The sequence below is a fragment of the Vanacampus margaritifer genome, chromosome 3 (assembly GCF_051991255.1).
Source record: "Vanacampus margaritifer isolate UIUO_Vmar chromosome 3, RoL_Vmar_1.0, whole genome shotgun sequence".
NCBI classification, from domain to species: Eukaryota; Metazoa; Chordata; class Actinopteri; order Syngnathiformes; family Syngnathidae; genus Vanacampus; species Vanacampus margaritifer.
The window spans coordinates 18860352-18887562 of NC_135434.1; the positions used below are offsets into that span (position 1 = coordinate 18860352).

The 27211-nt window shown below is 39.6% G+C and overlaps 2 protein-coding genes across 4 annotated transcripts; one reads left to right on the forward strand and one right to left on the reverse strand.

Moving 5' to 3' along the window:
* Nucleotides 1-645: 645 nt before the first annotated feature.
* On the reverse strand, nucleotides 646-27193 carry LOC144048393 (uncharacterized). Of its 2 annotated transcripts, none has more exons than XR_013293333.1 (4): nucleotides 27056-27193; nucleotides 25340-25432; nucleotides 888-1014; nucleotides 646-808 (listed from the first exon to the last, which is right to left on the reverse strand). XR_013293333.1 is itself a non-coding variant. In XM_077560291.1 (4 exons), the coding sequence occupies exons 1-4, from the start codon at nucleotides 27076-27078 to the stop codon at nucleotides 718-720; spliced, it is 375 nt and encodes a 124-aa protein (XP_077416417.1). In that variant the 5' UTR covers nucleotides 27079-27193; the 3' UTR covers nucleotides 646-717. The 2 variants fall into 2 exon arrangements, 1 of the variants encoding a protein (XP_077416417.1); XM_077560291.1 differs by having other exon boundaries at nucleotides 888-1055.
* Nucleotides 8786-22893, forward strand: zbtb34 (zinc finger and BTB domain containing 34). Of its 2 annotated transcripts, none has more exons than XM_077562006.1 (2): nucleotides 8786-8970; nucleotides 16688-22893. In XM_077562006.1, exons 1-2 carry the CDS (start codon nucleotides 8914-8916, stop codon nucleotides 18248-18250), a joined length of 1620 nt encoding a protein of 539 aa, XP_077418132.1. In that variant the 5' UTR covers nucleotides 8786-8913; the 3' UTR covers nucleotides 18251-22893. The 2 variants fall into 2 exon arrangements, with proteins under 2 accessions (XP_077418132.1, XP_077418131.1); XM_077562005.1 differs by lacking the exon at nucleotides 8786-8970 and adding an exon at nucleotides 8981-9218.
* Nucleotides 27194-27211: the final 18 nt, after the last annotated feature.

Consider the following 27211-nt stretch of genomic DNA (forward strand, 5'->3'; position numbering starts at 1 on the left):
TAGTCCAATATTTTTGGAAAAGAGTGTTGCAATAAATTGAACTAGCGATCCAAAAATCCCCATTTAAAATCCCTTTGTAACTTATTTATATTATAAGTAACTTGAAATGAGGACAGCCTTGTCTTACCTCCCCGTTGATAATTCTTTGACAGAATGATCATCAATTTTTACAAGGCATAATTACAAAGCAAAACTACACAAAACTGCAATTAAAACAGCTTTGCGTGTACTCAGTAGGCTACCATGGGAGGAAGGAGGCATACAGGCAAAGAAAGCGATTTTTCCCCCCCCTCCTCAGGCCATTGCTGCAAGCTTAACACCTGCATTCTTTCCACTCTGTGGAGTATTCAGAATTTGACCTTAGTTTATCAGTGAAGCAGTACACAAATTCTTCAACATGTCAGACTGCCACATGATTCCATTGTTTCTATCATGTTTAGCTATAAACAAACACCTCCAAAAAGTGGTGGGAACATGTCCATATGGGAACAAGCCATTGGCTGTATTCTCCATGCAGCTCTATAATTTCCCCAAATATAAGGTGAACTGATGAAATTATGTGACAGTGTTTCATAAAGGTTTTGTATTGACCTGAAAGCATTTGCTGGCCACAAACTGAATTTATTTCTCTTGTGGGTAGATGAATCTTTCTTTCAGGTACAGAGGATTACTGTGTGGTTCTCAAGGCTGACCTTCCACAGCATACCCTCCATCAAGTCAGGCCTTCAGCATGAAAATCTCTGCAGGATGGATTGGGTTCCAAGGCCCTCTCCTCTCCAGGGACTCACCCAACCTGGGGAACAGGGGGCTTTCATGGGAGATCACAGGTGTTTATAAACAAAATGGCAATTTTCTTCTTCTTCCATAATTCCATGTTACTGCATTACCAGATCTTATCGGAAGGACAGCATCTCATTCTTGAGGTTTTAGACGTTAATGAAAGATGCTTTGCCTGCAGCCAGTGGGGGCTAAAGCAACAAGTCTTGGATTCCTGTCGGCCTTTGTTGGGTAAAGCTGAAGCCAGAGACATTGAGAAGAGTTTGGAGGGGATTTGCCTAAAACAAATTCATGAAGCAAAAATCTAATATAACGCTGTATGTTTCCTGGGCCAAACAAGATAAACATGAAGACACTGCTTTGCTTTACATTGAACAGCAACTGATTTGCTCCTGACGTGATTTGTTTGTTTGTTTTTTAGTTGAACGACACATATTGAAAAAAAAAACCTGGATGATTTATAATAGTCTAATTTTAAGTAAAACCTGCCATTTTAAAAAGGGATGCTGTTCTCCACATCCGTAATCTATTTATCTAATTTTGTTCATCTCTGTCAATGTTCCGAAGTACTCTGGGAAAAAAAATATCATCCACCACGTGTTGATCAAATGTACTGTAACTTCAGCCATATACAGTAAGATAATTGAAAGGATCATATTGAATGTCATGTCAAGAGCAGGAAAGAGAAAGCGAGAAAAGAATAAAGAGGAGATTTGTTTGCCAGTCAATTCCGCCACTCAATCTCCTTAGCCCTGTGAAAGAGTGGGAGAGATAGGCCGAGGTTCAGCTTTCTGTAAATCTTCTGATGAAATGTTGACAAAACAGACAATTTTCTGTAATTTTCTCGCAGGCCTCTTTCAGCAGCTTACTCACTCAGAACCCCTTCATTTCAAACAGGCGTGCACTGCGACCTCTGACTCGTCCCAGACTTCTTTGGCCGCGGCCGAAAGTCGTAACAGTTGTGCCTTTTAGATCAGGTGTATGTCGTTTAAGAAGGTAGCTTCATAATGGAGGTCTTTGTCTCCCAAAGCGGCCCTCTTGGGCCCCAGTAAAAGGATAAGAAATGTAGTTAATAGCTCAGGAGTGGCCTAATCATCAGCTGCCATTACTGCTCCAATATCAGCAGAGATGACAGACTTATCAATAACAAAGGCCCAGCTGAAGCCTCCACCGCTCTGTCATTTTGATCTTTGCTCCACTAATCAGAGCTTTCATTTGAGCTAAGCACCAGGCAGCAACCAGGCAGCACACCTCTCATTCTCTTCATGCTGTGCCAGATATCACTCATCTTTACAAGCCACTCTGTATTCCTGCAACCCCGGGCCACCATTTCCACAAATTGGCTTGATTTCTCTGGCAAATATATGACACATCAGAGAGCTCATTATACTTATAATGTGAGTGCTTCGAACTGTTAAAACTCTCTTTAGCTTCGGGGTTTTGTTCCTACTGCAACAGTTGGAGCCCAATTTGTAATAGTATTGCGCTGCACTCGCTTTAATCGTTTTTAATTATTCTTTGTCAAAACATGAACATAAAACTAACACTGTCATTTATGGTCACCTTGTGTATGTGTGCAAACTCACGGGACACTTCATTTGATAAACATTTACTAATACAAGATCCGATACAGCAAAGCTTATGCCTATTCTATTCTGACTGACTGGTGAAAGAATAATTTAATGGCAGGTTTACAAATGTGTTTGTAGTTTGTAGAAGGCCATTTTTGAAATATGCCTAAAGTTTTGGTTATGTTGCAAACAATTGGGTTATACGATATGTCTTAAATATTTATTTACATACTGTATATTTGTGCTGAAAGCCGAAAGGAAAAGAAGAAGATATTTGTGCTGTCAAGCGATTACAATTGTTGTAAACTAATTAATTGCACAATTTTCCGTAATTAATCGCGATTTTTATCTGCTACCTGAAAAGCTTTCTACAAGGAGTTTTGAATTTAACAAGATGTTAGTGTGGTCAAGACCCTTTAACCCACCAGAAAATATCAGCCCCTGCACTGAACAGCAGCCAAATACCATCTCTACATTCAGAACCAAAACAGGAGCAATCTGTTGCTAAATGGCCATTTTTAAAGCATTTATTTGGGAATCCTTCATGTGATATTTTCATAATTTGGACCTTAACAGAGCAGATTTTTGCTTGTAAAAAAATTTTTTTATTCACTACAGTGCTATATTAGATAGTTATTGTTACTTATTTACTTGTAAATAATTCATTTGCCTATTTAGAAAAGCTCTACAGTATATAAAACAAATTTATCAGTAGCAGATGTCATTTTTAGTACATGCAATGGGCGACTTAAAAATGGATGGTGGCCCACAAATGGCCCCCGGGTCACAGTTTGGTCACTTCTTTAAATTAATGAATTCAATTAAAGTATTTTATTTAAATTTAAAATGAATTATTAACTTGGTTACTTTGATTTATATTGCTGTATTTGTAGAAAGCAGATTTATTGAGTAAGCTATTTTAATACATTGTGCAAGTGGACCTACTTTTGTGGCCAGTGAGTATATATGTAACGCCGTAAATAATGGAAGTCAGTTATTTACTCATTTAAAACCCATTTGCTTCAGTGAAAAAAAAATCTACAGTAAATAAGAACATATTACAACATTCTATTAAATACAAAATTCTATTATAAATATGCTAAAGTGTGCTATGCATGGTTGTTCATTGTTGCACATAATGTTTTTCCACCAAGGGGAAACCTGAGAGGGCCAAGGAGGCGCTGCTGCACCTGGACGAGGTAGCTCTTTCATTTACAGTTACGGTGAAGATCGGGCACTGACGGACTTAGACACCTGCTACTGGGAAATATGTTCTCCATCAGTGAGCTTTAGAATATTTCTGGCCAGGAGCACTGGGAAACCATTGTTCTCCAGTGCAATGACAACCAAGGTAGCCAAGGGACTCCTGGAAGAAGAAAAAAGAATGAAAACGTTTTATTCATTTAATGCTAATAAATATGGTTGTATTTATTGAATTTAGCAAACAAAAAGAGATTACAATACTGAGCTCTCCAGAAAAAAAATAATTAAAAAAAATTTAAATAAATAAATAAATAAATAAAAAAAGAGATTACATTGACAATGTGTTATTGCTAAAATGTGACTTTCCTCACATTATTCATGCACAACGAACAATAAGTTTAAACATACTATAGTATAATTCAGTGATAATAAACTAATGTAAGGACTTACTCATTGATGTGCCAGCAGACTGCTTAAATTCATAAAATATAGGTGCTATAGTTTTAGGCTTAGCATAAAACAGTGGAGCTCCTTATTCCTTGAGTTTGATACATGATATGTGCTCTACTCCCATACCCTCATATATAGGGGCAGTGAGTTTGGGGATTTTGAAATGTCATCTGGGATTAAAAAGGAACGGAACATCAGAGCCCTGGTCCGCACCACCTGCAGCACTCCTATGATACCTGGAGCTATACCACCCAAAAGACGCTCCGTTAACATACTGCCAAATAAATCCTGCTCAGGCAAACAGCATAGAGCTATAACAAGGCCCCATTTGAGAAAAGATTACAAGTGCCACAGGAAACCCTTTGATAAAGAATTTGTTTGAGATCTTATCAATGCCATCATCATTACTCCCGATCAGACAAACAATCTCGAAGGACGAAACTTTGGCTGTGGCTCCAGCTGTGCATCAAGAGGAGGGAAAAATCAGAGCTGAGCATAGAGGAGGGACTTGTTTCCAGGAAGCACGAGCGATGACAAAGCCATTCTTTCTTTAGGTTGATCATCCACCTGCACATGATTAGGTCAGAAATCCACTTGTGCTGCCAACTTGTCATTCACGTTTAGACAAATGCACACACATACACCATACATGCGCACATTCTTTTTTCTCATCATCATGTGCAGCAAACCAGATTTTACCTGCTTACTTATTGAGGAGTACATTGGGGGGGGGGGGGTGTCATGAGTTCAGTATTATAAAAACACACATTCAACAGACGAACAGGTAAGTTGGAAACAGCGTGTGTCATGAATGATTGGGTATTAAAGATGCATCACCAAAAGGCTGAGTTGTTCCAGAAGTAAGGATGGGGCGATGTTCACCTTTGTGAACAACTGAGTGAGCAAAAATCCAATGTTTTTCAACATGCCAATGCAAGAAATGTAAGCATTTCAATATCTATAGTCCGTAATATCAGAAAAAAAGATTCAGATGATCTTGAGAAATTGCTTAGATGCGGAAAAGACAAAAATTAACATTGAATGCGCGAATCCTTCATGCAGCAATGCATTACATTTAAAAACCAGTATCATTGTGTAAAGGATATTTATATGTGGGCTCAGGACCACTTCAGAAAAACATTCTCATTTAACACAGTTTGTTGCTACATCTACAACAAATGCAAGTTATAAATCTGCTGTGGTCTGACGAGTCCACATTTCAAATTGTTCTTAAAAACCATGAAGGTCGTGTCCTCCGGGCCATACAGGAAAAGGACCATGCGCATTATTATTAGTACAAAATTAAATAGCTAGCATCTGTCATGGTATTGGGTTCTGTTAGTAACTTGGCATAGGTAACTTGCACAATTAATGCCAAAAAAGTACATACAGGTTTTGGAGCAACATATGCTGCTATCCAACTTAAGCAACAACTTTTTCAGGGAGGTGCCTGTTTATTTCAGCAAGACAATGCCAAGCCATCGAACGTTGCTGTAAGGAAAGGTGAGATAACACAGTGGTAAAGTGGGAGCAAGTGGCATCAAATTCGAAATGAGTTGCAAAATAAATAGATAAAATAAAAAGTTCAGCAGCACATTAACTATATTGTCTTTGTAATGTATTCAATTGAATTAAGGTTGAAATAATTGCAAATAAAATTGTATTCTGTTTTTATTTACCTTTTACATAGCGTCCCAAACAGCACGGTGGCTGACTGGTTAGCACGTCCGCCTCCCAGTGCAGAGGACGTGAGATCGAGTCCAGGCTTCGGCCTTCCTGGGTGGAGTTTGCATGTTCTCCCCGTGCTTGCGTGGGTTTTCACCGGGTACTCCGGTTTCCTCCCACATTCCAAAGACATGCATGGCAGGTTAATTGAACACTCCAAATTGTCCTTAGGTGTGATTGTGAGTATGGTTGTTTGTCTCTGTATGCCCTGCGATTGGCTGGCAACCAGTTCAGGGTGTACCCCGCCTACTGCCCGAAGCCAGCTGGGATAGGCTCCAGCACCCCCCGTGACCCTTGTGAGGAAAAGCGGTCAAGAAAATGGATGGATGGTTGGATAGCGTCCCAAATTCATTGGGGGTTGTAGATGAGGCAAGCGAAAACATTTTTAAATTCCATATATTATCATGGGAAAAACTTTGCTCTTGCAAATTTTGATCTTCACCATTATTATTCAGAGCACTACAATGAATATATTATATTTAAGAATTAGGATTTATATCATGCATACTAATTAAGACTTAAAAACTTTTCATAGTGTTACTTTGTGTTAAAATACCCTAATTTTCCAATTCTCAACATGAAATTTAAAAAAAAGCAAACAATCAATGATAGAAAGGTATTACAGAATGCAGATGCCCCCACACATAAACTGGACTACACAATCAACATCAATGTGTGCTGCGATGCATCCCCAAAAAAATCTAAGCTCCATTTGAGCTGCCTTTTTTTCCAAAGAAATTTTAGTGACCCTGCGTAACCTTTAGCACCATCTAGTGGTGAACTAATAATTCATTCAATTAAAAAAAAAAACACTATTTCAATAAAAGGCAAAAAAAAAGATGTGTTCTATCACATCAACGGATATTTTTTTTAAATATATATATATATATATATATATATATATATATATATATATATATATATATATATATATATATATATATATATATATAATCGTGGGTCTAATAATCACTAATTATGTTTCATGGCTGTAGCCTTACCTTACAAGAGGCTGACATTTTGCCGCCATCTTCCTACTATACGGATGTCCAAAGGACCACTTCGCGAATGTAGTTAGCCTGGTGGTGCTTGCAGCTGGTCGCCACTGAGTCCCGATATTCGGGCTCCCATCGCTTGTCACCTTCTGCTTTACTCTCGCAAGCTTTTACTATTTTCGCAAGCTTTTACTATTTTTTTTTCTAGCTTCTCCTACTAGCCACTCCCGCTAGCCGCTCTTGTTAGCTGCTCCGGCTAAATCTTGCTTGCTCGGTCTTAGCGCGTCGCTCGGTCTTCACATCAGCTGCAAAGTCACTATCGCTCGACAAGATGTTCGTTCACTCACGCAAAATAAGAATTGGTGGTAGGTTTGCTAAGTGTGGTCTCTCTGAGCCACCATAGTGTGCATGCTACGAAATGCATGCGCTTCATTCAGCTGCATTCTATGATATAGCGACATCTAGTGGTCAACTATTACAAACTGTCACTTTAATTAAAAAAAACCTGAGGAGCACTCTTCCACGACTCTAATGTCCGCGTCAGAGTTCATAGGTTGTGGGTTTGAATCCAGGCTCGAGCCTTCCAGTGTAGAATTTGCATGTGTTCCCCATATCTGCATGGGTTTTATGAGCAGTACAGAAAATGGATGGATGGATGAATGAATGATGTATGGTTGTTTGGAGAATAGTTTTGATAGTTCTCTTACAAAAAATTATAATTGAAAGTGATGAGTCACTCTGTTTTGGCTGGAATTGTTTGCTAGAATAATTGACTGTATTTGGATGCACCGGTCTCAAGTTAAAGAATAATCCATCTATTCTCCTTAGCGTTTGTTCTCAGTGGGGTTGTAGGTGCGCTGGAGCCTATCCTAGCCAACTTTGGGCGAGAGGCGAGGTACACCCTGGACTGGCTGCCAGCCAGCTGCAGGGGACAAACAAGCACACACACTCACACACTCACATTCACAGCCAACGACACTTTAGAGTCTTCAAGTAACCTTGCAAGCATGCTTTTGGAACGTAGGAGGAAATCAGAGAGCATGGAGAAAAACAGCACAGGTACGGGAAAACATGCAAATTCCACACAAGTGCTAACCAGGCACAAAAGACAAGAGATCTGCATTTTCTATTATTCTCAACTTCTTCCAATAATTAAGTGGATTAAAGCACATACTTAGTATTTCCTCTCCCTTGTGGTCAATTTGGAAAATGACATTTTTATCAACCCCAAATGTAATCGATTAAAGCCAGTGCATCTTGTGTAATACAATTACAATAATCAATTGCTTGTCTATCAAAAAATAATATCAAACAAACATAAACTGATTGTGTTTTTGACATTTTCTGCCACAGCATTGTGTCATTCAATAAGATATCATGAACCGAAGCTGATTAATTAGCTTAAGGCGCAACATCTTGAAATGTTGTATATTCCTTTAATTGGACAACTATCCCTTGTTAAAGTTAAAGATGTCATCTGATTGGTTATATCATGAGAAACAGTGATCTGACGACGGATTGAGGAGCTGATTCCGGAGGCACGCGAGGCGAGTTACCATTTAGTCTCTGGCGCCCCTTCGTGGAATTTCCACAGAACACTTTAAAGTGTCATTTTCATGTCGCGCACACTTATACAATTCCAAAGAAACTAAACAAGTTACATCAATTAATAAATATCTGCAAAGTACAGTACACTAAAAAAAAAATGAAAACAAAAAACAAAAAAACAAGAGATAGTTAAAATGTGACTGCGCTTTAATTTACATAGACGCTCATTGGGGTTAGTCATATTTTAAATGCTTATATATGTTTTCATTGAGAAAAGCTCAACGTTATTAAATGTACTATTGAATACCGCAATTAAACTTTTAAAACAGGAGATAATTAAAATGTACACAGTCGATTATAAATATAAAGATACATTAACTGATACTTATGGTACAAGATGTACAGACAGCACATTACAATATTAGTTTGGTTTCGGTGCATATGTTTGATACGCATGCAAATGCACTGTTCGCTATAGCTTTGCCATTTAATTAAATTAGCGCATGTGCACAAACGTGCGCAGGTGTGGTACACGCCATTACAGAATTTCACACAACGCACTCGGTGATAATTGTGGAATAAAAGTGGACTGCATAGTATGTACTGCACGCCACGGGTGCAGTGAATGAGACAAGAACATTCGTATGGCCACTTTGTGGGTTGAGAACAAACTGGATACCGCCTCGTCTTCATTTATTATGGTGCGTATGACTTGCATAGTGTGCCGGGAATATGTCTCTATACATTGCACTGGCATAAGCAAGGGAGGGGCTGCTGCAAAACTCGCCGATAGAATGAATGCAAAGAGCCAAAAGAACACTTCCTGTTGATGCAAAAATTGCAGCAGCAACTGTCTGACACATCTGGACTGGAGAGGGGGGGAGGCCTGGCTTGGCTGTTAGCGAACTTGAAGGGGAATGGACAACGTTTAATGTCAATCTGCAGCACGGTAGGTCCGCTTGATTTAATTGCGGCGTGGACTGGTGAGCGCGTGTCGCGGTTCGTCATGCCAACGTGTGTTCTCTCTTACTTCGGTAATGGTGGAATGTGGTGCCTGCGATTGCCTGCTAGCGCATGCTAGCGTTAGCCACCGCCGTTGGCTAACATGGGCTGATAGCTGGTTCGCCTGGTGAGCTAGCTAGCCATATAGCCACCTTATATGACAGCCGACACAGTACCTATGCGCGACCACCTTAGTGAAAATGTACAAGTGATTGTCAATCTTGTGTACAGTGTGTACAACGCGAACGGACTGTCAAGCTTTTTGGCACTGTGTGTACTGAGTGGAGTATGTGTGAAGGTCCGGTGTTTTTGCCGAACTGCTGGCTAAATGTTCAGCTAGCGAATGGAGTTAGCAAATGTTCGAATGCTGCTTGCTCGCGGAATGACACGGCCCTGTGAAGCGATGCACATACAATATGGTCAAATAATTGAGTATACCAGTGGTTGAGACTGCTGACATGACTCAGTTGGATTCGACTTTGCGCTGGCGTTTGCTGGATGACTTCCCATTTCTTTTGCTTCCCACACAATGGATTGTAATAAATAGCAATAAAAGTTTGACACGGCATCAATTTGCTCCATTTTGTTTCCACAATCGACGTCCCACGATTATGTTTAAACGTTAGACATGATATTACTAGTGACAAAAATCTAAGTATAAATTCTGTCACTTTGTAATTCAAATCTCATCTGTCTGGGACAGCACACCTATTGGGTAATCAGCCTGTCATATTATATTATACACTGCAATTATTAGTATACAGTACAACCCCATGTCATTTTACAAAACAACAGCACTAAGGTAGTGGGTACCTTGGTATTATGTGGTATTATGTCTTTTCATGTTTCTGTACCTGTTATGGCAGGAAGGACCAAAGTGCAGTGAAGCCAGGTTATTCAGTACAGCAGAGTTCACTCAGGACACTTGACCATTAACATTTAACTATTATTTCAGCAAGGGTTTCCCATTAAATGTCGGATTTTGTGACTCTAGGCAACATCATTTTCCTTCGACTATTGTATATGAAGATCGGTGTCTTAATTTTAACTAGCTAATAACGTGATAAGCATTCCCAAAAATGACAGTCTGTCAAAATGTGAATTCTGGTTGGAATGGCCACTTCAATATGAGCACCGAGAATTTTTAAAATCGGATGATGTGTTGTGAATTTGAGTTTTTTTTGGTCGAGGAAAAAAAATGGCTTCTTTGGTGAACACTTTTGTGTGATTATGGTCCAAAAAAAAACTAAATAACCTAATACATATATCTCTACAAAACTTCAAACTTTTGTGTAATTGGCCATGCTGCATTTGATTCTGAACTTGCTTCTTATGAAGATGACTTAAGTAACAAATTGACAAAAAGTGGTTGTCCCCCCCAAAAAATGATTCGCTTTTAAATTATTGCACTTTTTTCTGTATTTTTTCCTCATTTGAACATAATATACATGTAACCATTGTGTAATATTAAAAATGTAGAAAATGTGAAAATCTTCACATTCATTGCCAATTTGCCATGGTAGCATGTTTTTTTTTTTTTTTCCATACATGAAGTATGCAATTTTACTTGTGATTTTGTTTGTCAGGAACTTCTGGATAGATTTTGTTCCTACTTATAAATTGAGTGTGTGCAACTGTAAAATATGGCACTACACAGTTAATTCTCCTTAATGCCATAGATCAGGGTTTCTTAACCTTTTTTCTTTTTTTTTTACCTTGGGGCCCAACTTTTCCTGTAAAAAAGTGGCCCGGGGCCCATTCAGAAATTATTATTCTTGTTGACTTATTATTGTTTGTATTTAATAACTAAATGAAATCTAGTTAAGGTTTATAAAATCATTATCAAATAACATGATACAATGTGGTCATAAATTACATTTATTTATGTGTAAACACTTGACACCCAATAAGATGCCCGAACAAGCCAGAATTAACTTTTTAGCAAAAAAAAAGAAAAGCACGAACATCTTTTCCAGATAAAAATGCACAAAGTGCCTATCGCTGTTCAACATTCAACAAGGAAACAGTGAGTAATTCTGCGAGCACAGAATTAATTGCAGCGTCCCTTCGTCTATAGATGTATTCAGACCAGAAAAGTCCTTAATTCCGCTTGTTTGGTCCAGACTTTTTATTTAAAAAATTTTGTTTGGTGTGGTTCACTGTGCTTTTTGCAAGTGGACTATATTGCGTTATCACGTCGACCCGCGTGACGATCTGTGCTCCCATTAGACAAAATTGAAAAACCCGGAAATAGAAGAAAACATGAAATTTAGAAGTACTGCATATTTTTGCCGTTATTCGATGCAAGATATTTGCGAGCGTCAAGAGCAGTTCATTGAAAGGAGGTTCAGCGACGCTGTTTCTAATTTGGGAACTCCCTCGTCGATTGCATGCAGTAACCCGAAGGAGCCGTTGCGCTCCGTTGCCCCGCCCCACAACATGCTGACAGCAGCGTGGCTAAACAGAATATGGAGGATTATGAATGAATTTAGCACAATACTAACGAGCAATATTACAAATTGTTTTTTTTTACACTGGGAGTGGAGGAAATATTTGGTTTGAAAAAAATACCCTGCTACATGTGTACAAAGCCTGCGCCCGTCGCATCGCAGAGTTACAAAACTGAAATTACTTTGCGGCCCACTAGATGGCGCTCGCAGCCCAATGGTTAAGAAGCACTGCCAAGTCACAATAAAGCCCAGACGCTACTCTTCATTAAGAAAAAGCTGCAAGAAGTATATTGTGCTTGTGATGATATTTGTCTTCCACTTGGCTCATTTGCAATTATTGGTGAATTTGTTATTGTTTAAAGCTGCACTATCGAGGAATTTACCCCAAAATATTTTTACAATAGCCATTTATTTGACTATTTATGAATTAAACATCTTCTAACTTTAATCTCAGTATATCTTAGTACATTAATTATTGCCTATTATGATTCAGATGTTGTACACAGAAGAAAGTCTGGCTTTAAGCATTTGCATTAGTGGTAACCATTTTTGTGCTTAGAATTCCAAAACACGCCCATTTGATTGCTTCAGGGAGCTTTAGCCTTAAATAACACCAAGTTCTAGACAAAAACTTGTTTGTGCAGTCATGGCAGATCAACTTTACTGCATAAAGTTCAACTGTGTTGACAGTACTGGAAGTTTTAGCATAGATAAAGCACTCCAAAAACTATCCATTTTCATACCAATGTTTGTAAGAGATGGATTTTGTTTGTTTTTTTTTCCAATTGGCTGGCATTTCTCCCCGTGTTTGTGTCTTTTCTCTGGTCCATCCATTTTCTTAACCGCTTGTCCTCACAAGGGTCGGGGGGGTGGCTGGAGCCTATCCCAACTGGCTCCGGGCAGTAGGCGGGGTACAGCCTGAACTGGTTGCCAGCCAATTGCCAGGCGCACAGAGACAAACAACCACACTCACAATCACATATATGGACAATTTGGAGTGTTCAATTAACCTGCCACGCTTGTCTTTGGAAATGTGGGAGGAAACCGGAGTACCCGGGGAAAACCCACACAAGCACGGGAGAACATGCAAGCTGCACCCAGGAAGGCCCGGACTCGATCTCACGTCCTCTGCACTGGAAGGCGGACGTGCTAACCAGTCATCCACCGTGCCGCCCTGTTTTTTCTGGGTTCTTCCCAAATTCCAAAAGCACAACCTACAATATAGCAGTAGGTTTATTGAAGACTAACTTGCCAAAAGGGGTGAAGGACTGTTTGTCTGTATGCCCCCTTTCATTAGTTTAATATGTAATGTTTGCATTCATGCTTCCTAGCAGTGCCTTAAACGCGTATTTGCATATAACATAAAAGACCCCAAAGCTGTAGCATTGATATGGTCACATTAAAGGTCCATATCGCAAGATACAGAGTTTTTGCAGATTTGAGACCCCTATGGCGAAAAAAGCCAAATGGAAGCCAGCGACGTGCACACGCTCAGAGTGCCGAGACGTTAGTTATTTTTATTGTGCATTGCTTATCATAAATAGACCCTATCGCAGGGGTGGCCAAGTTCGGTCCTCGAGAGCCACTATCCAGCCTGTTTTCCATGTCTTCCTCCTTCAGCGCAGCTGATTCTAATGATCAGCTCATCAGCAAGCTTTGCAGAAGCCTGACAACGATCCTGATCATGAATCAAGTGTGTTAGTGGAGAGAAACATGGAAAACAGGCTGGATAGTGGCTCTCGAGGACCGAACTTGGCCACCCCTGCCCTATCGCATTTTCCTGACGAGGTCTTACAATTTTAGCAAGAAGAAAGCAAGCTTGTGGGTCCAATTTCATTCTCTTGGCCAACTCCATGGACAACCCCCGTTTCATGTCGACAAACTTTCGAACAAAAGGAGACACCGGGAGACGGAGGGTCACACTGCAGTATTGGTTTATTATTATTTTGACACTTTTATATCCACTGTGTCTTTTCCAACAGACTCTTAGAAACACTCCCAAACACTTTCTCCTTCCCGGAGCGAGAGTGAGAGTGTGCACGTGCCTGACAGGGAAAAACCATAACGTTTCGGTCCCAAACTCCCAATCATTATTTCACTTTACAAGAAAATAAGGGCAACGTCCATTTTGGCACAGTAGTGCCCATTACTCAATTCTTAAAACGTGTGGCTGAAAAATATGGTTATTTTACCACTCCATTTTGCGTCAATGTTTCGACATGCACCTTTAACCTTCGTTCACTGTTTATTACCGGTGCTCCGATCAATCGGCAAACCGTGGAAAAGTATGTGATTGATATATGTTGATCAATGCCTTTCATTGTTGATCACAAAAGAAAAGGTAAAATAATCACCCGCAGGCCGCAGCTGGTACTTTGTAGCCTGCAGCCAACTAGAGACCAGCCTTATGCAGTGTAGCATCCCCTCTACTTTTCTTTAACACTGCACGGGCACACGGCAAACCAAACAGCAACATTTTTCTCTGTTTTCTGACATATTATAGACCAAACCAGTAACTGAATCATAATTTATTTTTGTGCATTTTTGGTACCGTCAATTTAAAATAATGTGCTGTTTTTGTATAAATGGGTGGGAATTTTGATGGAATGTTTTTTTTTTAACTGATTAATTAATCTATTAATAATAAAAAAAAAAAAAACAGATAATTGATTATTATAGTAATAGTTGAGCTGCTCTAAAAATGTGCAGCTAATGCATGCCATCGGTGTTGGAATCAATCAATCTCACTCATGGATGATACAATATCCGAATCGGCAGCACAAAACCCTGATCGGAACACCCCTACTGTTCGTACTGCATAGCATTGCATCTCGAAAACCTTGCAAACTATTACTTAGTGTGTTCATTTCAATTGACTACCTTGGGTTCAATATAACTTGTTGGTGGGGTCATTGTTGGAATAAGACTTACATAATAGTTTTACTTGCCTGATTGTGGATTCAGCGCGATAGTAAGGCTGAGGGTCGGAGCCAGCTAACGATGAAGCTGCTGGCACGTCATAGACAGGGAGCTCCTTTCTTTCTACACCAGTGGTCTATTTTTTGTCGATGGCCGTCAATTATACACTAATTTTCACGGGCTAGACCGGTCCCTATCACTTCCCTTATCATTATTATTATTATTATTATACAATTAATGATGATTTTTCCCTGCATAATTCAAACATGGCTTAGTCTAATCATCCAAAAAAAAAAAAAATGTTGTGATCACTTGATTAAAAGACTTCTTTTCAAAGGAGGTAGCATATTTTATATAGAGCACTGTACATGGAAGGGCTTGTTATGACTTGTTGTGTATGTTGTGACTTTCAGCGTCCTACAAGGTATTGCCTGCAAGGAGTCATTTACGTGATTCATTTGTGACCATTTTTTTGCCGAACATACATGTTCTGTGCGTTCGCTGAAAGACATGACAGTGTTAACTTTTCATCTCAGCCTATGTCTACTGTATGTGTCTTACTGTTTTTTCTCTTGCCAACCTAAACAATGTTGCCAGACCCGTTCTGCATTATTTAAATCATCCGTACACCGAGCGACCCAGACGAACGTTACTGCGATTCAAAATCAGGAACACAAGTGAATGGCTTTGCAACAACACATTGCGGCCAATCAAAATTCCAGATAATGTGACATGATCTGTTTGTTTGTTTTTTTTTAAGTAAAAAATATTTTAAGGGTGTGATTCTCAAATTTAGCTATTCAGAATGGAATGCAATTTTGAAAGTGTGTAGTTATAAACAGGCACAGTGAACGCTGTCCATCTTCAACAAGATATGTAGCAGCGCTAGCCGTACCAAGCTAGCATCAGCGCCGTAAGCAAGTCAAATTTAGCCGCCCGCAACTGCTTACTCCGATGGCATGATTTTATTGTGATAAAGTGTTACTATTAGGGCCCGACCAATATGGATTGGATATAATTTTTCCTATGTTAGAAGGGAGATGTTAGATTAATTCTTTGGCCCTAGTTACTACAACATAAAATGTATTAATTTTAAGTTTAGTTTTTGTAATCTGCAATAGGGCTGGGTATCGATTCAGATTTCCAAAATCGCTTCGATTTGATTTAGAAGGTTTAGATTCGATTCACGATTCACATTGATTTTCGATTCAGTTAAGAATTTTATGCAGTACAAATTTTTTATTTGGAAGACCTTCTCAGAAGTATCAATACTGCAAATAGAAACTTCTTGCTCTTAATTGGCGCATTAGTATGAAAAAAATATAAATATTTACATTTAGAATTTAATCCAATCCAATTACATTAATCATGTATTTTTTATTGACCATGATCTGATCATAACAATAAATAATAATTGAAATCAATTACAACCACAGCACTATGTAAATAAAGTGGCAAAAGCACTGGGCTCCTCTTGGGGAACTCTGAATAACAGAAAGGCCGCATTTGGTAGGCATATTTAAAAGTATCGATTCATGGTTTTATGAATCGATATTGGACTATGAAAAGGAATATTGATTCAATATAGATATATATCGATTTTTATTTTATTTTTTTAAACCCAGCCCTAATCTACAATCAATTAATCAACAAAATGATATGTTTGGTAAGCCAGAATGTTGCTAATTTTGTGTCACTTCTGTATGCACCATTTTCAGTGAGGATTTTTTTAGGTCGCTGTTACATTTGTGCACCATTTCTTGTGGCATCCCAAAAATTACACAAACAGCAAGGAATGTCATTCACAATACAATTTCAGATTTTTATTTATTTATTTATCTATTTGCGACTCTGGAGGTGAAACATGAAGTTTTCGGTTCGAGTACTACTTTACAGGAGAGAAAAAAAGTTTGCTAAATTTTCTTAGTCAATGCATAAAGCAAACCTTTCATTTCTGAAATTGTTTGACCCGTACGAATTACATATGAATGAGTAACAATTTTCTATTTCTTTGCTAACGTTCTCTGTTTTTGTCTTTTCCTCTTAGGTGGTTGACAAGCTGGAGAAGCATATTCAAGAAATGGACGACGGCAGCTACATCGAGTTTGATGTGCCGGAGTTCAGCAACACCGTCCTGACTCAGCTCAATGAGTTGCGACTACAGGGCAAGTTATGTGACATCATCGTTCACATTCAGGGTCAGCCATTTCGCGCCCACAAGGCCGTTCTGGCGGCGAGCTCACCCTACTTTCGAGACCACTCCGCTCTCAGCACCATGAGTGGCCTTTCGATCTCAGTCATCAAAAGCCCTGAGGTGTTTGAGCAGCTTCTTGCATTCTGCTACACCGGTCATATGTCCCTGCAGCTCAAGGACATTATCAGCTTCCTCACCGCCGCCAGCTTTCTGCAGATGCAGGTGATTATCGACAAGTGTACGCAGATCCTTGAGAGCATCCACTCCAAGATAAGCATCCCAGTTAGCACCTGCAGCCCAGAGAAGGATGATTCGCAGGCCAGTCGCAATGGGGTCAACGACAGCAACCTGTTTGTCAACCCCACGCAGATCTCCCCCCCTTATTACTCCCGTCAGAGCCACGCAGGTCACGAAGCGCGCTTGGACCTTGCGGGGAAAAGCCTCGGTCGTGGGCGACTGCAGCCAGAGGAGGGCCAGTCGGATCGCGGCAGCACCGACAGCGTGTCGGAGCACGACGCGCCCATGGAAGGAGAAATGGAGCAAGTGGAACTGATTGGCAAAGATGGGCAAGTAACAGATGTGCACGTGAAAGTAGAGAAAACCGAGAGGCCTACCTACTCCGATAGTTCCTCAGCTGGCGATGACGGCTACCACACGGAGCTGGTCGACGGAGAGCAAGTTCTGGCTGTTAGTGTGGGTTCTTACGGCCCAGTTATCCAGTCTGCCGCCTATTCCTACTCAGGGCTGTCTTCCCCGTGCTTTGTTAACCTCAGCAGCTCCAGTCCGTCCCGTTCCATACTCAGCGGCTTCAGAGGCGGCCGAGCCAGAGCAAAGCGCCCCCTCGCCATCCCGGCGGCGGTACTGAGTCACATCAAACAAGGTGCAGATGAGAGCGACGCCGCTGCGGGACCCACATTATTAGAGAACGACGTGCGAGAGCGTAGCCTGAGGAGTCAGTGGTACCCATACAACGAAAGACTCATTTGCGTCTACTGCGGTAAGACCTTCAATCAGAAAGGGAGCCTGGACCGCCACATGCGCCTGCATATGGGCATCACCCCATTTGTTTGTAAATTCTGTGGGAAGAAGTATACAAGGAAAGACCAACTGGAGTACCACATCCGTGGCCACACGGACAACAAGCCGTTCCACTGCCAGATCTGTGGAAAATGCTTCCCGTTTCAGGGCACCCTAAACCAGCACCTGAGGAAGAAGCACATGGGAGCGACCGAAGGCAGCAATCACATGGACTCTCCAGAGAGGACGGAGGCAAGCTCGGGTCCGAAAGACCAGGATGACACCGCTGAGGGGATAGCCTACGAGGCGCAATATGCAGAAGAGGCACCAGCCAATGAAATGGAGGAGAGTTCCAAATGCAGTCCAGAAGAGGCTCAGGCATCCAGATGTGATTATTAGGTTCTGCTTCAGGTTCAAGAAGCTTTAAGAAATGTTTATTTCAAATCAACTTAAGGATCCTTCAGCTCCCTCCACTATGGACGTTTCTTACTTTACGGGGTGCTACCAATTTTGTGAATGCTAGTTGTCAAATGCAGAGTGAAGCAAGTTACTTCCGGAGCTACATCTTACTATTTTTGCTGAGGTCCCATTTATCTAGCCAACCACGCCCCCCCCCTCCCTCCTACCCACCTCCCTTACCCCGAGATGATTTCTCTTTATATATTTCCATGTTTTTAGAAACATATTTACAGAGTTATATAGGCATGTTGCAATAATTGAAAATGTGAAAGCTCTGGTAAGATGCTTGTCATATCACCTTTTTACCTGACCTGTTTTTGCACATACGGCCACAGGAGGTCACTCACTCACTAGGAATGATCTGTTCTTTTTCCTTTATTCTTTTTTTTTTTTTAATTGCAAGGCTTTTTGTGACATATCCGTTCAATACCTCATGATACAACCAACTACATACTCAATCACAGTATTCACACTTCAATGGAACTTACCTCATAACCAGTAACCTACCAGGCACAGATCAGTTCACTGTTAGAAATCCATTTTAAGGGTGTATGTACAGTATTTTGCCAAACCATTTAAAGAATATTCTCTCAATGTAAAGCCTTCATAGACGGGGGAAATCTTCCTTGTTGATTGTATGAGTTGGACTAACAAGGACAACATTTAGTATGCTAGTGTACGTTTTTGGAACATTTAGAAGAAGAAGGCAGAGAATAGATGGCCCAGTATACTTAAAAACATTTTTACCTCATCGCTAATACTGGTGGCATGCTGTTAAATAATCACGGTTTTAGATGCTGTGAAAAGGGGCTCTCTCGAAATCCCACATATTCCCTCACCACACTGGGATGTGATCTTTCCGTCAGAATGTGTAACTTGTTTTGACCCGAGTTAGGTAAGGTAAGGCAAGCTACAACTCATTATACATTCAGTACAGTTGCAACAACTCCAGATCCGTTCACGCACAGTACAGAAAAAGTACTAGTATCAATAATATGCAAAAAGCAGCAAAGGAATCTCAGCCATTTTGACATGGTTTTTCTTCCATTATTTGCAAGGACTATTGTGTTTCCCTCCCCTTTTCTTTCATGTTCATTCTACCCTTCCTACCTACCTACCCTCTTTGTGCTCTGCATTGGTGCAGGTCAAATATTAATGTAAAGACCAAGGTTGTTTTCAGCAGTCAATACCACTTTCTTGTTTGACACGTGTGGCTAAAACAAGAGATGTAAATGTTAAAAGGTATGTGATACAAAAGTATTGATGCACTTTGCAAAGTTAGCGGGAGGGATTGATGTCCCAGTCATAGTTTGCTAATCTCCTTTTAAATCCGATACCGCAGTGTCAAAAGTAGTGGAGTACTACCCTCGCAGCAGTTACTACAACATGATGAGAGTCCGCTACCACAAGATTTCTAATGGCTACAAATCAAGCAAATGACTTCATTGTGTTTTTACTGTTTTATTGAACCATGGGGGTTGGGCATTGGGTAGAAATTAGTATATACAAACTTTTATATCCATTGTAATTTCATTTTTGATTCTTACAAGGCACTTCTAAGGCCTAATTTTGATTATTCGTTCATAGCAATTCGGTCATTTTGAAGCGCAGCTTGTGTGATCTCTCTTTGAAACAACGTTGCTGACTTATTATCCATCCAAACAAGAGAATGCCTTTTCTTGTGGTGCAATTTTGCTATATAGCAATATGACATGTTGTTTTGCCAAGTTGAATTAAGAGGATGGCCCTTATTATAATCTTCTCATGTGCAGTCATTATCTTTACTGGGCAGTTGAGAGGGTAAATCCATTTTGGGGGAATTTCACCAGAATTCGGTTGCCATTTTGTTGTGTGCTTTTTTCCCCCACTTTTTAAATGAATGTCATTTATTTCCACCATGTTTATTTTTTGTCCGCTACTGATGAGTTCTTATAGATTCTGCCAATGATTGCCCAGAAATGATTTGCGAGTGAAAGGTACAAACTGCTTCTTTTTTGTGCCATGTTTTCACACCAAAGATTAGCACATTATTTTTTAGATGTACATTTTTGACTGTATTTCATAAGTGAATGCTTACCGAGAAGAATGGGGTATTCATTAAATGTAGGCCAAGTTAATTGGAAAGGAATGTACACTCCCAACTTAAAACAATCATTTGTAACAAATCGGAACAATTTGCGATGAAGGCTAAATCATGAATAGCGACATTCGTTTAAGCCATAAAAATAGGTGATAGTAAATTATGTGCAATAGGTAATGTAATTGTGTGAAGCCAATGTAAACAAATGAGTACTTCACAACAAGTGGCATTTAAACCTAGTGCCTTCCCACAAGCTTTACATTATAGAGTTTGGCACTTCGAATAATGTGCCTCACTTCTGAGATTTTGATGAAACATAGCCACATGTATAGTAAAGTACAGTAGTACCAAGAAGAAATTAGATCTCCAATGTGTCATCCATTTTGTACTTTTTCAGCTCACATCCTGCCCCCTTGTTCCCTTTTTATCAAATGAAAGACATTTCTTTTTTTTGCGCTTATGATTTTATGTTATCGTCATGGGACAAATGACTATCTGAGGTAGCAAGTGATAACAATCAAACGAGGCAGTTGCCTTGTACTCAGAGAGAGATTTGTTTATCCCTCCACTCTAACCAGTGAGGACAATCTCATCTACGTGCCGTACAATTTTTCCCGTCTGTCAATGAATGAATGAATGAAGGAAGGAGATGCATGAAACACGCCAATCTACTTCCCTCTCCTGCTCCAACACTGGCGGGAGAGCAGCTGCTTGAAAATTTAGTAAAAGTATGTGTGCATTTTAAATAAAATGAAATGGAGAAAAAGAAAAAAAATTCGTACCCTATACTATAGTTGAATTGCACGTTTTGCAACCACAAAATTGTATACGATTGCCAATGGATACTTTTAAAACTTGAGTTCTCCTTGAATTTTTGTCATTGATTGTGCACTTAACAGTTCTCGTTAATAGTACATAACAGTCCATCTGGAAATTGTATCTATCCAGCTCTAATGGCCTCGTTTGCTTTAGCAGGGTCCTTTCCCCAAGAAAAGATGCTTTTTAACTAGTAAGGTTTTGTTTTCTTATCAAATAAGTATATAAGTCCATGTATAAGGTAAATGGGCAGGGGTATTGTTTAAATGCTTTTCATGTAGCTATATTTACTTAAGTCATAATACACACACAAAACCAACTGACCTTGAGACACACACTCTAGTTGACCTTTTGTCACTTCTTAGTTCCACACTCAATGCAGGAGATGCATTATGGGCCACAAGTAATCAAAAGGAAGTGTTTACAGGGAAGGCTGTCCGACTACTTTTTGAAATTGCAGCTCATCCTCTTCTTAAAAAAAAACTCACTTCAGGTAGTTTACAAACACTGACACTGGCTTGGAAAAAAAAATCTTAAGTCTTCCATAGCTTTTTTTTTTTTTTCAGTTTTCTTTTGGTTAGTTTCTGTCCACTGTGTATTATCAAAAGAAAGCAATAAACTTTTGTAAAAGTGATGTATTTGGATCATCAAGCCTATTGAAATATTGGCCTGTTCTATCAAATGAACTGAATGTCAGGTAGCTGTTAAATTAAAATAGAACCAGGATAATTTGATAATTATTTGTTTGTTTTTATTCGCTGAAAACCTTTGGACAGGTTGGCTTCCTCTTTAGAAAAATAGTTCTCACTATATATACGCTGTGTATATATGAAAGAAAATTTGTGATAATGATGATGCTCAAAATCCAGTGATCGTGAACTGCGACGGAAGAACTGAGCATGTGGCTCAGTCATCTACTCTGCACTGGGCAGAGTTGCACCTCCATATGTGTCAAAACAACGAAAGGGATGTTTGGGCTGCATAAGCCACGTTTTGGGAGTGGGCTGTGTGTTGTCATGTTCTCATTTGGTGGACACTTCTGGCCCCTCGGTTGCAGAGACTAGGTTGTAGTTGTTCAAGATGGGGGGGTTAATAAACTTAACTTCAACTCCCTCAACGCACTATAATGTCTCTTGCTCATATATTTGGGAACAAGGCAAAAAAAAAAAGTGTAGAACTTTCAACTCAGGGTGTATAGTGTTTTAAAAATGGTCTCATTGGGCAGCATCCTATGTCCATAATTGTGCACTTCTCTTCAGGTGGGGGAACAAGTCCTCAAGTCAGTGGTTTCCATACATTCTGCCTCAAGGTCTCAATGAGTCCATTATGTTCCACAGAGCTGAAGCTTGAGGTCCACAAAAAACGAGTCATGACAGCACATGTGCCCAAACTCCTGTTTTGTCCACTCTCCACACAACCTCACAACCCAACTGTGAACCTCAGAACTCTACTGTTTTGTACAACTATGAAGTAAATGAAGCTAGCTCAAGCTGACGTATCTATTGCCATTTATTTTAGTTTTATTTTATAGCATGAAATAAAAGTATATTTATTCAAATGATATATTTTACTCATAATCATTCTGTGCAGCTTCATTTTGGTTCTTAAGCTTGTAAATTGCTTTTTTATTATGGAAAAAATGTCAAGAGAAAATTGCGTTTGTAAAATAAAGACGCTGATTTGGCAATTGTTTGTCTTGTTTTGTGTTACCAGAAGACTATTGTTCGATGCGTCAGTGACACTAGTGAGTACTGAAGTTAGTAATTTGGCAGTGGTTGGAATCCATCTGTAGAATGACGATTTCATCCTCTAGAGGGAGCTAGATACCAATTGCAAGGTCACCCTTGAAGCTAATGAGCTACAAAGAAGTGGATATAAGGAGCCTTCTGTTTTTCAATGGAAGAACAGCCATTGCTTATGTGCTGTAAAACAAGAACGGCAAGATATCCCATTTTAAAATGGCACAAGTCAGGGCATGCAGATGTGATTTTTTTAAAGTTCAGAAAAGTTATAGCATACTATTAAGAACTTTAATTCCATCAATTGACAAACGGTTCATTCACACATCTTAAATGTAAACTATTGCTCACTGTACTTTCATTTCATGACCTTTAAAACCCTAAACATATATGTTAGGAATACCTTAATTTAAACACTGCAAGTGTAAGACAAGATAATAACCAAAACGCTCTGTGGGTGTGAATCAACAAGTAAAGCCCGTAGGATTTATGACATCTCCAAGGATGGGGTCGCACAAGGACCACTTGGAAAATACGTGCTAATAACATCAGTGCATCGGCCTCTATACTGTAGTAAATGAAACAAATAAAGGTAATATTCTATACTATAGAATAAAATTCTGGAGGGGGCTTGACTAATATGTAGGGGGACTGATAAATTAATTGACAATTCATTTTCTTTATTCGGAGGTTCTTTTTTTATTTTAATTAAAAGATTACTAACTGGCACAGGCACGCTTGATACAAAAGTACTTTTAATGGAATTTGGCCAAAGAACATTCAAAGCCCTAATACAAGTGATCACAGAGCACTTCTTATATGTAATATTGGTCAGTTCTGAGCTCGAATTCACTGAATTGTTAACAATATATGTAAAAATCACTTGTCGTGGTAGTTTGTGTAGACCAATATGAAATAATATGGTGACTTGGTGAGATGACTATATACTGTATATGGTTTTCATGGTTGGTGCTCTGAGGAAAACTGTGATGTGGCCCATGACAAAAATGAGATTGACACCCCTGCACTAGAGGGAGCCCACACCATAGCACACATTGAGAACCACTGCGCTAGGCTGTCGGTTTATTATGAATAGTTGTTCTCTATTACTGTACACACGATTTATGTGTTTAAAATTGTAATTTACTTATTTAATACTTAAATGGCTCCTAGTACAATCACAAGCATTTGTACTATTTATAAAGTCGTATGATGGTGTTACAGTTACAAGATTGGGCCACTACTCTTATATTGGACTACGATTTCACAGTGCCGCAATGATAACAATAGCCTTTTATAGGAAGAAATAGTGTGTAAAAGTAGAGTTGTTTGGCCTTACAGTGTATGATCTACTGTATTTCAATAAGTCTAGTATGACATGTCTAAGAAAAAATAAAGTGGACACCTAGTTTTTGAGAACAAGATTTATTTTATTTTTATTTTTATTTTTATTGACCTGAATGATGCTTGCCTTGTTCCGAGCTTTCATTGCAACTGCGCTTGGGGAGAGTAGGTCATTCACAACTGAGGCCACATAGTAGAAAATAAAATAACAGCAAGCATTGGTCTCAGGTGGCTGGTAATAAAATTAATTTGTCACATAACAGGTCAATTTTCTTACTCAAACTTTCGGACTAATCCTGAGCCATGTTTTTGCTCTTAATCCCATGACATTTGAAAAGAAAAAAAGAAAAGAAAACACCAAAGAGAAACATATTTATTGTGTGTTACAGCGGTTCTACAGCCGCCTCCCAAATTACGACTGCATGTGCATTTTACATAAATAAATCCATAAAGAGCCAAATGTCTAATAAAGCTGTGAGCTGGCCAGTTGTGTTCTTTGCTGACGTTTTCTTGAATTAGTGAATAACTCCAGCCTGCGGCACAAAGCTCTTCCAAAGTGCAATAAATAATTGCACATCTGTGAAATATATGTCAACATGTGGCGTGAACTAACTATCGCTCACTACTAAATACTCTGAAAACCTAATTTAGATTCATACTGTAATGTTACACAGACATTGGGCTCCGCTCTGAAACAATGTGCTAGCTTGCAGTGGAATATAACACAAACTACTGCATAAGGCCAGGAAACTTGGGGTAATCTTGCTTTTTGAATAGCTCTGAGTCTTTAGCGTTTAACTGATCTCAGGTGGTGCGATGTATTATGGCTTTGCAACTCAAATGGTGCACTACCTCTTTCACTGATCATTTGCCTGGCTTTGAACAGCTTTGCTACTACAACCAGAAGCTTCAGGGGTTATTCACATTACCATGCTTCTTTGCACAGCACAAGTGAGTGAGTGTCTGATTTCGGGAAGCTCCAAATGCATCCTGCCATAAAATAGGCTGATACAAAGCCAGCGCTCATAACTCTCTCACTTCCTTCCTCACCATTGCTGGGATCGAAGCACTTGCGCTTGGTGGAGCTGCTGGAGGACAGACATGTTTCCATGCTTTTGAGGACTGTCGTTTGAGACTGGAACACTGTCATGAAGTAAAATATAATTGGCAATGACCATGAATGTCCACAATAAATGTGGATTTTATCACTCAGTATTTTCATTCAAACAGCATTTTCCCCCCATCTAAATTACAACAAAGCTGACAAACACCCAAAAGTCATTTTGCGGCATGCAAAGTATCGGGCCACATTTTGTCTATTGACAATTCCAAGCATTTCTGCTATTTTCCCAATGCAATGCTTCATTTCCACAAGGTATTGTATTGCTTTTGCTTGTGACTAGCATACAAACCAGACATATTATTGTTATAATGGTCAAACAACATTTGATCACATTTTCAAATAATCCTCACAAATCAAATTATAACGATCCGAAGTCTGATGCTTTTCAATGAGCGGAGAGTGTTGTTTCACCGACAAAATATGCTGCATTCGAGCAAATTAAATCGTATTTATCCCACTCGGGTTGTATCAGTTCCGACCTCAAAGCGTTCGAGGCAAATGTAAATACAAGACATATGTTCATGTGACACATGTGATTTGGAACGACCGCGTTAACCAGAACAACAAAGAATTTATCGGAATCAGCCATCTTTGTTGTTTACATTTGCCTCAAACACTTTGAGGGCATAACTTGGGACACTCCAGGTGGGATGAATCCAACTTCAAACACCCCTCGAATGTAGCATAAGACCGCCATTTATTTCGGAATTGTCAATTATCAGCAAAAGCCCAATTCTCAGATAGCTTTTGAAACATTATCCTCGTCAGGACCATCATTTGTAAATGTTAAACTTCAATAGTACTATTGCAAATCGTTATGTTTGTGGATGGCAGGCCTATGTGCACTGTGATTGTGACTTCAAATGGAACGACAGCCAATGAGAAAGCAACTTGAAGCTCATGCTGTTGCTGGACATAAATAGAGGAGCAACTGGTTGTGTTAAGTATTTATGGAAAAGAATGTGTCTCTTAAATCATTCACCAAAATAAAAATGACAAGCAGTAGCGTTTGATACTACAATGTAAGATAAGCTAACAGTTAGCCTAGCTTCTAAGTCTTTTCAGTGATTGTGCTATCTTTGTCAAATTGGATGTCGTGTGGCACAATGCCATCTCTCATAGGTAGGGTCTTACTACAACTACAGGTATCTAGATTGGGGGGGCGGGGGTGGGGGACTTGTGATTCAGCTACAATAACGTTATCATCAATGCTGTAGTGTCAGGCTCGCAACAAATGGTGTTAATTCAACAAGGAAAAAGAAACTTGAATGTTCACACACACACACGGACACACAGGTTTGTTTCACTATCTTTGTGGGGCCATCTCATTGAAATAATGCAGATGATATAATAATGCAGATGAATAATCCCCTTCCCCTAACCCCAACCATCAAAAATGATTGCCTACCCCTATTCCTTACCCTAACCTCAACCATAACCCAATTCAAACCTAAACTCTAAAACCAAGTCTTGACCCTCAAAAAGAGGTCTAAACTTGTGGGGCCCAGCAAAATGGCCCCAGATGGACGGGTGGGCCCCACAACTCTTTGAAATCCCAAAATGTTGGCCCCACTATGTAATAAAAACAAGATCACACATACACGTGCACACACACGCACACACACAGACACACACTAACTAACCTGACAGTCTGCATCACTGCCATGGGACATTGTAGTTGCTGCGCCCAGGTGGGGTCCACGTGTGGAGGTTATAAAGACTGAATGGAAAAAGAAAGTAAATATGGGAGCAGATGGCAGTCAAAGTAAGGAAGACTTTTGTTGCTTTGTTGTGATGTT